The 15,728-nt window shown below is 36.7% G+C and overlaps 1 protein-coding gene across 1 annotated transcript; it reads right to left on the bottom strand.

Moving 5' to 3' along the window:
- Positions 1-105: 105 nt before the first annotated feature.
- On the bottom strand, positions 106-14,741 carry LOC107003770. The gene is made up of 2 exons (XM_015202053.1): positions 14,298-14,741; positions 106-303 (listed from the first exon to the last, which is right to left on the bottom strand). The coding sequence occupies exons 1-2, from the start codon at positions 14,739-14,741 to the stop codon at positions 106-108; spliced, it is 642 nt and encodes a 213-aa protein (XP_015057539.1).
- Between the last annotated feature and the right edge of the window lie 987 nt (positions 14,742-15,728).

The raw sequence follows: 15,728 nt of genomic DNA, 5'->3' as shown, positions 1-15,728 counted from the left end.
ACTCATAGTCTTTCCACATACAAATACTGGGCAATCCTTGTATACTCTACCAGTTCTTACATTCTCTCATAAAGGCGTACTAACCACTATCGGATCATGCAAAATTTAAGGCAATATCTTAAAAGTGAGGGCAAGCAAAGGATTTACAAAGGAATGCGTAGACCCTGGATCAAGTAAAGTATAAACAGAAGTGGAGAAAACTTGCAGCATATCTGTGACCACATCAGCAGACTTCTCTTGCTCCTCCCTGCCTTTAAGGGCGTAGAACTTGTTCCTCTTAGGAGGCTCGGCTGCTTCTGCATCCTATGGATTAGGCCTAGGCTAAGCATTACCTCCAACCTGACCTCTTTTCTGTGGGTAGTCCTTAACCATGTGCCCGCTCTTAACGCAACCGAAGAAGGCATTAGTGCCCTGTCTCCACTCTCCACTGTGAGCATGACCACACTTAGCACAGTCCTTTCTAGAACGCTGCATCTCACATCCATTGCTCTTCTTGGGTTCGGGTCTGCCTCCTCTAGGTGTTGTACTCCTCTGAAAGTTAGAGTTCCCTGAACTCTTTTGCCCCTTTTTAAATCTGGGCTGCTCACGGACGCCAAAGTTATTCCGGATGCCCCCATTGCTAGGACCGGCCTGATCATGAGGCATAGGCCTCCTAGCATCACGAACGCCTCTCTTCTTTCGGCTATCCTCTACCTGCTGGACATGCACCATCAACCAGGAAAGGTCCATGTTATCATGGAGTATCTTAGACCGACACTCCTCTTCCAAATCACCGTTGATTCCCGTGAGGAACCTGCTCATCTCATCCCTGCTGTTAGATACAAGGGAAGTAGCATACCTGGATAGTTTAACACCTTTCAGGCAATACTCTCTTATTGTCATGGATCCCTGCTTAAGGTTGATAAACTCCTCAACTTTGGCCTCCCTCATCTCTCTGGAAAAAAATCTCTCCATAAAGACTGTCTTAAACAACTCCCAAGTGATCGAAACTCTGCCCAAAACTCAGCTATCTTGCCACATCTTGCACCAAGTCTGTGCAACATCCTAGAGTTGATAGGAACTCAACTCTGCTTTCTCAGTATCTGTGGGTTCTCCCTCTGAACATTATGTCGGTTGACCTGGTTAGTCATGGCATGGGCCTGCATAGTGATGGCCTGGGCCATCCGGGCCAGACAATCCCACATACGTCATCCTTACTAGCGGAAAATTTGAACTTTTTGTTTTCTTATTTCCTGCGAAACATATTTTACTTAAAATCATAGGCGTTCACCAATTAACCATCTAATATAGGGATAATCAAATGAATGAAGCAGTTCATAATTGCATTAAATGTATTCTTGCAAAAATGGCACCAATACAAAGTCTGAAATGAAATGAGAAATGAAACACTAAGTGAACAAGCTCCACTAGCTATAGCCTACATCTAAGCTAGATAGTAACGGTAGACATCCTCAAAAGCATGAGTGCCTACCAAGTCTGAATGAAAGCTCCACGTCCAAATAGCTACAACATCAACCTGAAAGCTTTAGCGTCCACCTTGCCTGCACCTAAAATTGTAGAATTGCATAGAATTAGTAGACACTTGTACTAAGTATGGGTATATGCAAGCACACAACAAGGACATGCATGATTAAGAACAGCTCTTTCCTAACAACATGATTATGGCAACTCAGTCAGTGGACTTGCCAAAATGGGATTAGGAAAGTTAGTGAGCTTTCCAAATTTGGATTAGGAAAGTCATGCCATGAGAGTAACATGAATCATCATACTTATCATATTGCACACAGCACATAACATCTTACACATAGCACATATCGTTTTGCATATAACACATAACATTTTTCATATCATTCATTCATATACCATTAGACTTTGGAATCATGGACTTGACATCAGGACTTCCCAAAAATGAGGGCTCAACATATGGGACCTCAACTAGGGAGACTTCTTTAGAAAACATAGAGTCTGCTTCATTCATTCTGTTACAACCCGGATTCTGGAATCCAAATCGCAATCGGTGTCGTTGACCTCTCAAAAATCTCAAAAAAGCCTCATCTTGCATTCATCATTCATAAGGTTAATTTTAGCAAAAAAATTAAAACTTTTAAACGTATGAAGTATACACAGACTTTATATAGTTATTTCATGAATTCATCATATACTAAGCTCAACATAAATGTAACAACAATCTATCATAAGAATCAATTCAAATTAAAATAACAATATATCATAAATATGTTTGCTAAACACGACCTTATTACAAAAGCTTCAAAATGAAAGTACAAAAGAAACGCTAGGGACAACATCCACTAGCTTTTTCTAAAACTAAGGCAAGACTAAAACTGTACATCCTCGAAATCAAGAGGACCTACCAAATGGTCTGGAGAAACGTTGATGTCCAAATCGTTACAAGAGTCGTCAATCTATCCCTTAACCTGCATCTATAAAATAGTAAATAGTAGGGGTTAGTACACCACTTGTACTAAGTATAGGTTTATGCACACATACACACAAGGCTATGCATGATCAAAGAAAGCTCTTTCTAAAAAACATGCAATTTCTGGAAAGCCTAGTCACTAGACTTCCCAAAATCGTTAGTTATGAATTGTGGTATGAATATGATGTATTTTAATGCATTCAAAGCGCACAACTAATTTTCTATATGATTACAAGATATTATTATCATCAACATAATTTTAGAACAACTCGGGTGAAGATTTGAGATTTTTGATCCTTTTAGGCCGAGAGCTCCTCTTTGTACGCTTAGATTATTTTTCAGTCTTTTTCTTCTTGTTGTTGTGTAGTTCAATAATTATTTTGGTCCTATGTTTTACTTACAACTGCAATGATTCATTGTAGTCCCATAACCATAATGAATCGATGTAAGTAATCCAAGGACTAAGGAATGATTTCCCTACCTTATAGTGAGTCATTCTTTACCTATATATTCATTACCTCTAGTAAGCAATTCTCTATTTATCATGCCATTGATTTCATTACTTTCATGTTATATATATTATACATTTCATATACACGAGAATTTGGAATCGTTGATGTAGCATAAGGCATCTCAAGTGAGGGCCCAACATATGGGACCTCAACCGAGGGCCTTCTTTATCAAACACAAAGTCTGCGTCATTCATTCATTCGTACGTCACATTATTCATTTCATTCATTCATAGGCTCATGTAAACACCAGCTATACCTAGGATGAAGTTTAAGACTCTCATCGGGATCACGAAGTGCATTGACCAAAAATGACCTAATGTCATTACTTGAATCTTATTTCACCTCATGATTGTCTTGCACAAACACCTTCGGAATCGTTCATTTCATTATCTTTCATACTTTGAGGCTGGACTCATTCTTTGTTTGGTAACTTTAACCTTTACCGACATAGATCATGTGAGCATCATGAAATCCAGTGTCTGCCCCACACTTAAAAGAGGTGGAATCACCGGTCAAAGTGACCCGAACATTCTAGCGTATATAGGGAATTGGACCTTGATATATCCCTATATTGGCAGTATAGGTTCAAAGACTAGAAGATATAAGGAGACTCATACCTGGCATGCCGGACACTCTCATCTCATGAGAGTTACGTGAACCTCCGCCTTCCTGAAGAAAGGCATCATCGCTCATAACTAGCCTATCGGTGCTCAGTATAAAGTTCCATTACATTCAACTCATACATCATGGAAGTTTGCTTCTAGCATGAGGGCATCATTGCTCATTATATGATTTCTCATCTCATCATTAGTATTAAGTGTTAATTGTCCTTACACTTACATATAGAGTATGATTGAGACTTGTCTGTTGATATTCACTCTCTTAGGTGAGTACTTTTGGTGACCTTTGCATAGGCTTGGTTTAGACTTGTCTCACCATTCATCTTAGCCTCCTATCATGTTGTCACATTTTCATTAGCATCATAGATTAACATAATTGCTCACCTCATTACGTGAATGTTCATTTGTTCTTTATCTTTTAGTGTTGACTCAAGCATTATGGAGGCTTGCTTCTATATTAAGATTTACTTACTATATTTATGACTGGTCATCCTTACTTTACATTGATGAAATGTGAATTTTCCTTACATATCATCCTTGGGTGTTAATGAGAGTGGCTCACACATTTTAATACCTTCATACGTGAGTATTCTTTTAACATAGTAGCTTAGGTGTAAGTGAGACTTCTCTCACTTTCTTTAACACCCCATTCTGGTCACTTAATTACTTTAGACCCCTTTAATTATGTTATAACTCACGTTACTTACTTACTTTAGTGTAGTAGATTCATATCATCGTTTATGGATGATGAGCACTTCATTCAATGAGTTTCATGAGTTCATATGTCATTCTTTTAGAGCATGTTGGGAGTTGTCCCAATGAGTGGCATGCCCTTAGTTATGGATTCATTGAATTACTTTAGAAGTGCTTATAATATATTTGATACTCTTACAACACAACATTGACATATGATTAGTATTGGCATAAACATTTGGGTATAGATTACATAACCATCTTTGTTGGCAAAGGCCAATTTTACATTCTTTCATTCTTGGTTGGATATGTATATTATTCATTAGCAAATCTTTTAATTATTTAACATAATACTATAGCCATTTTCATGCATCCCTTTTGGACAATGTATTGTTATCCATTTTATAGGCATAAGTCAAACAATCACTCAAATTATGATTTCATTGAGATCTTTTTAGCCAACCTTATAACATAACTTTAGGCATAACATTTTTAAACATCTTGAACCGCATAATATGGTCATTTAACGATCACAACATCATCAACAAGTCACATTTACAGTAAATATACAAAACAAACCGTAATCATCTTCCCACATAACAGTTTCGTACACATCTTAACATAGTATCATTCTCTTAGCCAATCTTCGTCCATGACTTTAGACTAACCTTTTTAGACATATTGGAAAGCATCATATTAATATTTGATGAATTTAACACCTTCATAGCGTCACAATAACACCAATGCGACATTGTTACAGATACATCAACACTTAAAACAATTACGGGTGTAACTAACACATTGTCGATTTATGATTCACGTTTTAAGCAATTAACCTTATACGAACAAAACTTCATAGGTTAATCAAAAATGATAATTCAAGAACATTACACATAATATAATCCAACACCACATACCAACAACATGATATCTAACCTATTCAACATGGAACCGGAAAGGATACTAGGGACAAAGGAGTTCGACGAGAACACTGGAACAACCTAGTTTTCAAGATCTTTGAATCGTTGGAAAGAAATTTCTCTTGGAGAAAGAAGTGTAGGATAGAAACCCATACCTTATGTATAACTTAATCTATGAAGACCACCTTGAACTAAACCTTGAAATCGCTCTTGGTCGTTTCTCTCTTTTCAAGCCCATGTGCTTGAACATGGTTTGGTTTTAAATTCCTAACTAACTGTTATTGATGTCCTATTGGGAATATTTACTTATTTTCCCAAGGACCCTCACTATATCCTTGGGCACTGCTGAATTTACATGATCATTTAAAATGGTCATGTGGAATAGTACCTAGGCTTGATAGTTGGATGTCTCGTATCTAAAGTGCTAAGTTGTTAATAATTTTTTTTAGCTTAGGGCCTTCATTGCAGGTACATTTCTTAAACAAGCTAATTAATGTTAGAAAATTGGCTAACACCCTTTAAGCCAATATTTTTTAACATGCCCAATATTTTGCTTGTTGGGGTATTATATAGAAATTGGCTAATATCCCTTAACCAATTTTCGATACTATGCCCAATATTTCTCAGTATTGGGCATTAGGGTGCCTATGTACCCCCAATACACATTCTCAAAGACCTATTGAGCTCTTCACTAGATATATAACTTTTGTGGAATGTTACACATTCATACGTACTTCACTTCATTTTGTTCATAGGCTTGAGTGAACACTAGTTATACATAGGATGTAGTTTAAGACTTTCATCGGGTTCGCAGTGCAACGATCAAGAATGATATAGTGTCATTAATTATGTCTGGCTTACCTCTTGATTATCCTATCCTAACACCTTTGTATCATTCATTTCATTATATGCATCATTTGAGGCTGGCCTCATTCATTCTTTGGGAATTTTAACTTTAACAGACATAGATCATGTGAGCATCATGAAATCCAGTGTCTCCCCCCACACCGATAAGAGGTGGAATCACCGGCCAAAGTGACCCAAAACATGCTAGCGTACATGGGAATTGAACCCCGCTAGATCCCTATATTGGCAGTATAGGTTCAAAGACTAGGAGATATAAAAAGACCCGTACCTGGCATGCCAGACAGCCTCATCTCATGAGAGTTACGTGAACCTCCCCCCTTCCCGAAAGAAGGCCTCACCGCTCATAGCTAGTCTATCGGTGCTAAGTATAAAGTTCCATTACATTCAACTCATACGTCATGGAAGTTGGCTTCTACTATGAGGACATCATAGCTCAATAGATGATTTCTCATCTCATCATTAGTATTAAATGTATATTAATCTCAATAATTTCATTATAGTGCTCATAGAAACTGGTCTCTTCATTAACTTTACACTCTCATAGGTGAGTACGTTTTGGTAACATTTACTTAGGCTCATTTGAGATTGCTCTCATCTTCTACATTAGCCTTTTATCATGTTGTCACCACATTCATTAACTTTAGTACATTTGCTCTTCATAATTACTCACCCCTTATTACGTGAATGTTCATTTCATCATATGCCAATGCACTTGGCCATTTAGTGTGTTTGACACTCTTACTTAACCTTCCTAGGGTTTCATCCTTTCATTGTTCATTTCATCATATGCCAATATACTTGGTCATTTAGTGTGTATCACACTCTTACTTAGCCCTTCTAAGGTTTCATCATTTCATTACATACATCTTAGTTTCACTTACTTTTAAACGTATGCTAGACTTATGGGTCATACATACAAGCCATGAGTCTTCATTCATACTTCGTTTAACTGATTCATATCTTCCTAAAATTATGTGGTACAAGACTTATGCATCTTTTTGTATGCCAAGATCTCGATTTCGATCTATGTGGGCAGCATTACCTTGAACATTTATTCACGTATGGCTTATGTATCAATACGGAGTTTGGGCAAGGGAACCCAGTTTCGAATCCCTTGGTTAATGCTTACATTTTTTTAATTCTATTTTAATCCATACAGCTTGGGGACCCAAGGTAAAGCCCCAACACCTTCATTTTATTTTTCCTTAATTTCTCTCTTCATTTTTCACTCATTGGGACTGAGAGAATGTGGGGTCAAACCCCCACAACCTCGTTCCCTTTTATTTTATTTTCTTTAATTTCTCTCCTTCTTGGCCGAGAGGGTGCGGGTTCGAACCCCCACAGCCCCACTTTAATTTTTTCTCCTTAATTTTCCTTTGATTCCCACACGCCTTAACCTTTTATTTTTCTTTTTGTTCCTCCTTAAATCTGATTGAGAGGTGGTGTGTTCGAATCCCACTCCTCTCATCTCTTATTTTTTTATTTCATTTTCGGATCAAGGCACATGGGTTCGAATCCCACATGCCACATTCTCTTTTTCTCACATTATTTTAATGACTTTTAACATGGTGAGGTCACGGGTTCGATTCTCAGTGGCCTCACATATTTTAATTCATTTTTACATAGCATGATAATCCCCTTAGCTTGGCTGAAACTCATCAACAACATGCTAGAAATTTTTACAGCATAGTTTCTCACCTCTTTCACATTAAATGTTTAGAAATTTTAAGTAGTATTTAGTGAGTTCTTTAGGTGCATTTTCATGGATTCATTTGACTATTAGTGTGCACTCAAATCAGCATTTTTACATCCCTATGAACATCATGATTTAAGCAAGTTTGTGCACATGAAATACAACCATAAACATGTCATTTTTCGAACTTTAATCCAAGAGTATAACTCACGGCTACATATTGCACACACATCATTTTTCACTTAATCTCGGACAACATGCTCAATATTCACATAATTCCAAACATACATACATAAACATAATCATCACGAAAGCACATTACATCCCTAATTTCTACCAGCAAACATACCCAAACTATGATTCGATCATGCAACGGGGAACAACCCTTGTTTTCGGAATAGATTCGTCTGAACCTTAGGGGTCTCTTGGGAAAGGGACCAAGAGAGAAGAGAACCCATACCTTTTTGACGTTCAAACCTTGAACTTGCTTCCCAAACCTTCTCCAAAATTTCGTCTAAGTCCAAAAGCTTCAACACTAACTCGACGGAAAAACTCCTCTCTTTGCCTACGTTTTTTGTTATGTTTTGAATATGTTTTTAACGTGAAAGTTCTTCAAGTGTGAAGAACTTTTAGTTTCTGATCATTTATTGTGTTTTTGCCAAAGAGAACGTTAAAGAGCAGAGAGATATTGACGTGAGAGAGAGAGAGAGTTAAATGTGAAAGAGTTAAAAGAGGTGAAGTAGTTTAGACTTAGTCAACTAGGACTCTTTCAAATAATATTAATAACAAATTTGATTTCCCTTTTATTTAAAATCAGCCAACAAATATTAATTAAGTAAATTAATACCCAATTTAAATAAAAACAATTTAAATCATTGCATCCACCTAGGTTCGAATGCGGGTGGAGCAAGACTTCCCTTCAAGGACAAATTTTTGGCCCTCTCTACACCCCTCCACCTTATTAATTAAATAATTAAGTACATATTTAGGGCAATTATGATACTACCCTTAGCCTAGAAAAAGACCATTTTACCATTAGACCCTTTAAACTTAAGATTTCCCCTTTTTAAGTCCGGTAAAGACTCATTCGGTAAATCTTCATATTCTGGAGCCTTACATGGCTGGACCCAACCTTTTCTAGCTCAACTAACTACCCAAGTTAGTTGGCTTGGCAGTCGCAAGGGTTCAGAGGTCTGGTTCTACGCGCATCAATCTGTGTGAACCCGATCTTATCGTAGGCATTCTAGAGACATTAAGCATTATTTAGCATAGCCATTTTTAGGGTTGATACATTGAAATTTTGAGATCTTATATGTTTGAATCATGAATTGAGTTGCTATGTGTAATTTTTGTGGCATGTGTTGAAAGGAGTTATGAAGTACTTTTATGATATGTGACTCGTGATGAATATATGCATGATTGTTGATTGGGATGCTAGTATTGAGGTTGTCCTTACCCTCCTAAAGATTTTAGTGTCATTTAGGGACGAATGTTCCTAAGGGGGGGGGGATAATGTAACACTCCGGAAGTTCCGTGACTTAGACTAGAGCTTAGTCTATTGAATAATAATTAAAATTATATTTTAAAAAACCTATACTAATGTATTAAACTCAATTTTAAAAGGTTAGAGCCAAAATGATACCGAAAGACCTTGACATTCGGAAACTAGCTAATTTGAACTAGTAGACGTCCCTATATTTGGTGAAGGTTTGGGAGTGTCAAATAAAGTCCAAAACTTGTAAAAAAAAAACTTTAAATAGGTAATATATAGTACAAAGGGTCCAAACGTCCAGTAACAACTACCCAAGGACCAACAAAAGGATCCTTGAGGAGGACACAAACATGGTCAAGCAGGCTGTCAGCAGCCCGCGCGCAGCCAAGAAAATGAAGGTTATTGCGCTACGCGCAGCCAACACGTGAATGTCAAAAAATTTCCTCGTGACTTGGGGCCTCCATAGGCTTACTGTCTCAACCCGGATTTCAAAAATAAAATGTGAATTTGACCCCGCGACGCGAACCACTTTCCAGATTCGTCCGCGTCATTTTTAAGTCAATTTAAATTCACAAAAAGACCCATTTAAGTGAGGGATCTTTTGGGTACTTTTGAAGACGAGTTTATAATGATTTTAGGTCAGTTTTATACCACTTTCACTCACTTCAAATAAGAAAAAACAAATCCCTCTCACCTCTCTCAAAAGTTCTCTCTTTTCAACCTCCATTGAAGAACAAGAAAAGCTTAAGGAAGAAAAGGAAGACTTCAAGATTTTCATTCAAAATTTGTAGAATGTTCGTCAAAAATGTATGGTTTTTCACTCTTGGGATTCCTTTTACCCAAGATTTCCTTTCAAAGATGATTACCAACAACTCAATCATCAGGGTTTTTACTCTACAAACAGGTTTTATTCCTAACTTGATATTTATGACTAACGATGAAAAACAATTATTTTCTATGGATAATTAAGTATGTATTGTTGAATATATGATATGGTAATGTTGTTTTTCGTGTGAAGCAAGTTCCTTCTCTAAATGTCATGAAATTGTTGGGATTGGAACTATAGGTTGAATGAACTCTTAAATGAGCCCTTTCCCTTAACCCTAACTATGAATTGGTCGTGTTTATGAGTAAAGTTGTTGGTATTGGTTATGTTATTGAGTATTTCACTAAGTTATTGGATGATTTTTGTGAATTGAGCATAAGTTCTTAATGAAGATTCTTAGAAGCAATAGTTAAGTCTTCTAAAGTCATGATTTCTCTATTATGTTGATGTTGGCCTATAATTGATGTAGCTATGAAATTGAAGTATGCATGATGTTGTTGTGCATATATATTGGCCTATGAATATGTTAAATGTTGTATAATGGTAAGGATATGATAATGCAAGTTGTTGATGTTTATCTTGTATGCCTTAAACATTATGATTATGATATGTTAATCTCACAAATGAAGGTTGTGATGAAATGAAATCTCCTCCTAAACCTAAAGAGATATGATCATGTTCATACAAGGATTTAATCTCCTATGACCTATGATAAGATTTATGAATAAATGATGACTTAAAGGTTATTCACAAAGGGACTTTATCTTAGGACTGATGAACTAGATATATGAGGTGTCCCTTCCTTAGTTGGAAGGTAGGTTCACAATGACTCTCATGAGATAGAGGCTGCCATGTCGTTTGGAGCTATGGGTCCCTAATATATATCCTAGTTCTTGAACTATGTTGCCACCATAGGATTACTAGCTAGTGGATCCACCTAGAATGCTATGTTCATGTTTTGGTTCTACTTTTAGACGGTAGACCACCTTCTTTCGGTGTGGGGTTTCATGAAACCGGATTCCATGTTTAGATCACATGGTCTAATGTCAGTTAAGGCGATTGTTCCCTCAAGTAAAATAAAAGAAAACTAAATGGAAATTGACTAGGGTAACTTGAGGAGTCTACTTAGTATAGGTAGGGGTATGGGACTCTACCTAGACATTGCACAAGTTGACTCTAAGAAAAGTCCTAGGAGATTGTTCGTACGTAATATGATAACGTGAAATGTATAATGCTTATGACATATGATGTTACTCTTATATGATGTTGGTTATGTTGATGAACATGTTATTGGTCTATATTGCTATATGTGGTGATGAATACCTAGGATATAAGTTGCAAAGCTTTACTTATGGTAACCTATCTTGTTTGCTTGATTATGTGGGGTTATGAGACTTCACATGATCATTGCACTTGTAGATTTGGGATGAAATTATTGGGCAGTGTTTTGTATGTTAAGTTGAAATGCACCAATGAACATGAAATGTTAATACTATTTTGTGATGTTATGTCTTTGATTATGATCATGCTTTATGTTGTGGTGATCCTTATCTTGTATATGCTCTCTGTATGTGCATTAGAGGCTTTCAAATAACTTAGCATGATTTCTAAAGAAATGGTCCTTTTCATGCATGTCCTTAAATGTTTATCTGCACATACCCATACTTAGTACATGTGGCGTACTAACCCCTTACTTTATATAACTACAAATGTAGGATCCTCCCATTGAATATTAAGAAGGTCGATTGAAGAAGGTTGGGACTTTTTCTCCAAGTGTTGGTAGGTCCTCATGTTCTGGGATGCTATCTTTTCATTATTCTAGCTTATAAAGACTTTAGTAGTTTTAGGAATACTCTTTATTTTGTTTTATCATGTTCTTTGGATTCTCTTGTAGTAAGGCCTATATGGCATATTGACATTTTATTGCGTAAGTTCAACTCGTATTCTTAGATAGTTTTTATGTGAGACAGTTTAGACTATGGTATGTATGTTTATTATGTTGATAAGCGAGAAGTCTAAGTATACTTCATATAGTACGCAAAAGTTTTTAATATTTCCACATTTTTAACTGATGAAATATCATGACGAACGCTAGGGGCTTGTCTGAGTCCTCTGGAGGACGACGACGCCGGTCGCATCTGGGGGTGCTCTCCGGATGTGACAATAACGTTATGGTATCCTTATCATTTTCCCTCAGCTCGTATTCTAGCTTGAGACATTATCTCCTCATGGTTCATTCTTTTGGATTCGTGCCTTATAGTCATTTTCATGTTTACATATGTATGTGTGTTTATGAAAAACTTGATTTTTGATTTACGATTTAGCTTGGAGTAATTTGCCGTGTTTATGTGAATTTTAATAAAATATGCAGTCATGTTGGTTTGTTAGCTTCTCTCATGCTCTACTTGTGTTAGTTTGAGTCTCATTTGAGGATTAATGTTTACAACAAGGAGATATTGTAACACCTCTTAAATTGAAAATCAAGTTTCAATGAAAAGTTGCAGAAAATTTACTGATGTTATTATCTACAAGTCCTATATAGAGACCGTAAGAAAGAAGCCATAGACCTGGACTTGAGTTTTTGGAATTTTAAGTTTCTAAAGACTTATCTATGACTTGACAGGACGAGCCGCAGATGGCAACCGTATGAAGGATTTAGATGATTAAATTAAGATCTCAGGTCCACAAAAAAGAACGATAGGTCTAATGATGGATTCCGTTGATAGGTTCTACACTTAGTGAAACTTTGAACTTATAGTTAAGGACTACAGATCGGGTCTACGGATCGTAAAAAGGTCAAGGACTCGTAAAAGTGTTTTGTGGTAGGTTGTATAAGTTTTGGGTTTCTAAAGTTGAGTCTACGGTTGACCAATACAGGGTGTTGGTTCAACCCGTAGGACTGTTTGGCAAATATTTATTCAGGGTATTTGAGTTTTTTCCCATACATTTAGTACATATATTATGTTGTTTTGACACTACTTATATCCATTGAGTCTCAAAGATTTCTCAATTCTGTAATTTTATTTTCACACCCCGAGGGCACACCCTAGAAAATAGGACAACTCTCGGAGTGCAACAATTCGTACTTGACCTCTCGGCGGTCTTGTAGAAGCCCTTTGACATAATTTATTGCATACATGTATGAAAAGTAGTGCGGAATTAAAACTTTTTACACGAACAATATTTCAAAACAACTTTCATATAAAACCATAGAAAATACTAAGTCTCAATATACACCAATCTTAGACTCAAGAATACTTGGGAAACGGTCCACACAATCAAAATAAAGAAACTTAGTCTATTACAATACTTGTTTAATAAAAGAATTCTAAAGAAAGTAATATCCTCGAATCAAGTGAGGACATACCCCAACTTTGCTTGAGAAAGTCCTAGTTTTCAAGCCTTGCTTCAAGATATCTCTCACCTGTTAGCCACACCTTTAGAAATAGACAAAATGTATGGAATTAGTACAATGCATAAAACCATGAGAAACGTACATTTGAATCAAAACATGCTCTTTAAGATTTAAAACTTTATACATAAGCATAAGAACCACATTTAAACATCAAACATCACATTTTAAGACATATTTCAAGTCATACTCAATTTATAGCAATTACAGTAACATTACAGTGACTTCACAACTTCATTTTGAACACTAGCAAGCCATAACATTACACATATTTAGGAGAAACACTAATTTCACATACTTAAAAGACTCAAAACACAATATAAAGATAGAAACTAATCTATGACTCATCATTCAATGACATTCAATTTCTTTGTTTCAAATAAGAAGAACTCCTTGTCCATTCATTATCATGCTTATACACATCAAATCTATACAAATTACAACAATTTTCAACAAAAGAACAATTTAGTCAAATTTCCAAACACTTCAAAGTGAACACCAAAATAGTACAGTGAATTATACTCAACTTTTCAAAAATGCAACTCTTAAGCAATTGATAATGGAAGCATGAAAATATGAGATATAAAACCATATAAACTCATTTTACAACATAATTATAACTTCATAAAATGGACAATGGAAGGAATCAATGAAATTCAATTTCAACAATACTCTTAAACAACATGCAACATGTTACTATGACCTTCTAACTCTCAAGCTTGAGCTGAATAGAAGAGAAGAGACAACAAATAACACTCCACTACTCACCATACTCCCCCACTTAGAAGGAAATCATAAAACTAAAAAGAGAATATTATAACTTACCAACATATTCATCATCATCCGGCTTTGACCCCTTAGCCCAGAGTGATAGAGGTGATTCTTCTTTGGGACATCACCTTCTAGAACTCTAGGAGGATCTTGCTTAGTTTTTCTCCCTTTCGCTGCACCATTTGTAAAATCCCTCACCTTATGTCCATCCTTACCACAACCGAAGCAATTTTTGGTGCCAATTAAACACTTCATAAAGTGCTTCTTCCCACAAGTAACGCAAGTATTCTTACCACCTTGAGAAACACTACCACCTTCACCCTTGACCTTAAGAGCACTAGGTCCATCATAATTTGGAGATCTCTTATTATACCTAGATTGGTTTTGCTCATTGGATCCACTCTTCTTCAAATTCCTTGAGATCCTACCAAGTTTGGACTCTTCAATGGATTGATCATACGCCATAAGCCCAGACAAGTTCATATCATTGTGGATCATGGCTGTACGACACTCTTCTTTCACAAGTTTGGCAACACCGGTCACAAACCTACTCATTTCATCCCTAGAGTTAGACACCAGGATGGAGCATATCTAGACAACATGGTAAACTTCAAGGAATACTCCTCAACACTCATATTACCTTGGTTAAGGTTAGTGAACTCTTCAACCTTCACCTCCCTCCTCTCACGGGAATGTACTTTTCTAAGAAAGTTTCCTTAAACTCTTCCCACTCTATAGGACCCGACTAGATCGTCCTATTATCTTTCCATTGAGTGTACCATACTTGAGAAACATCTCTCAATTGGTACGGAGCTAAATCTGCCTTCTCCCTAGAAGTCACCCCATGGCACTCAACACCTTGTACACACCGTCAAGAAATTCTTGGGGATCCTCTCCCACATTAGAGCCAAGATAAATAGGAGGATTCATCCTCACAAAGTCTCTCAATCTAGAGGTTATGGTACTCTCCAAAGCATTCACCCTAGGCACAATGTCTCTAGTCACATGAGTGGTCATGGCTTGGGCTAGGGCAAGTAAAGCCTCTCTAATCTCCCTATTAGTCATGTACGTGGGAACCACCAGAACCCTCATTACCTTCACCTCAAATAGGGACTTCATCAAATATGGGAGGCACTTGAGCATCTTAAGGAACTTGAACTCCTTGTGGAGCTAGTCGACCTTGGGGAGCTGCCTCTTGCACTCCTTCCTCCAACCTTCTTGCGGACATTCTTTTTGTAGTAATCTTCCTATATTCATAGGATAAGAGATTAGGAATAGACACTTATAGGCTCAACTCTATTGGCACGACACGAGAGTAGAATTGAAGGAAAACTCTATCCTCGTATAGACTCTCGCTCATGGATGTGTTGCGACTCTCGCCAATAAACAAGACTCTACTACACGTGGTTTTTTGAGACTTTTCGATTCCTAAATCATACTTCATAACCTATGATCTGATACAAAGTTTGTCACACCCCGAGAGGA

Source organism: Solanum pennellii, chromosome 11 (genome assembly GCF_001406875.1).
Source record: "Solanum pennellii chromosome 11, SPENNV200".
NCBI classification, from domain to species: domain Eukaryota; kingdom Viridiplantae; phylum Streptophyta; class Magnoliopsida; order Solanales; family Solanaceae; genus Solanum; species Solanum pennellii.
This window is presented reverse-complemented; position numbering and strand designations above follow the sequence as displayed.

Excerpts from the sequence above, each read along its gene's own strand:
- LOC107003770 (XM_015202053.1), bottom strand. The coding sequence starts at position 14,741 with ATGATCCACAATGATATGAACTTGTCTGGGCTTATGGCGTATGATCAA. Across the intron at positions 304-14,297 it reads GGATGATGATGAATATGTTG|GATGCAGAAGCAGCCGAGCC; the intron begins GTAAGTTATAAT and ends CCTAATCCATAG.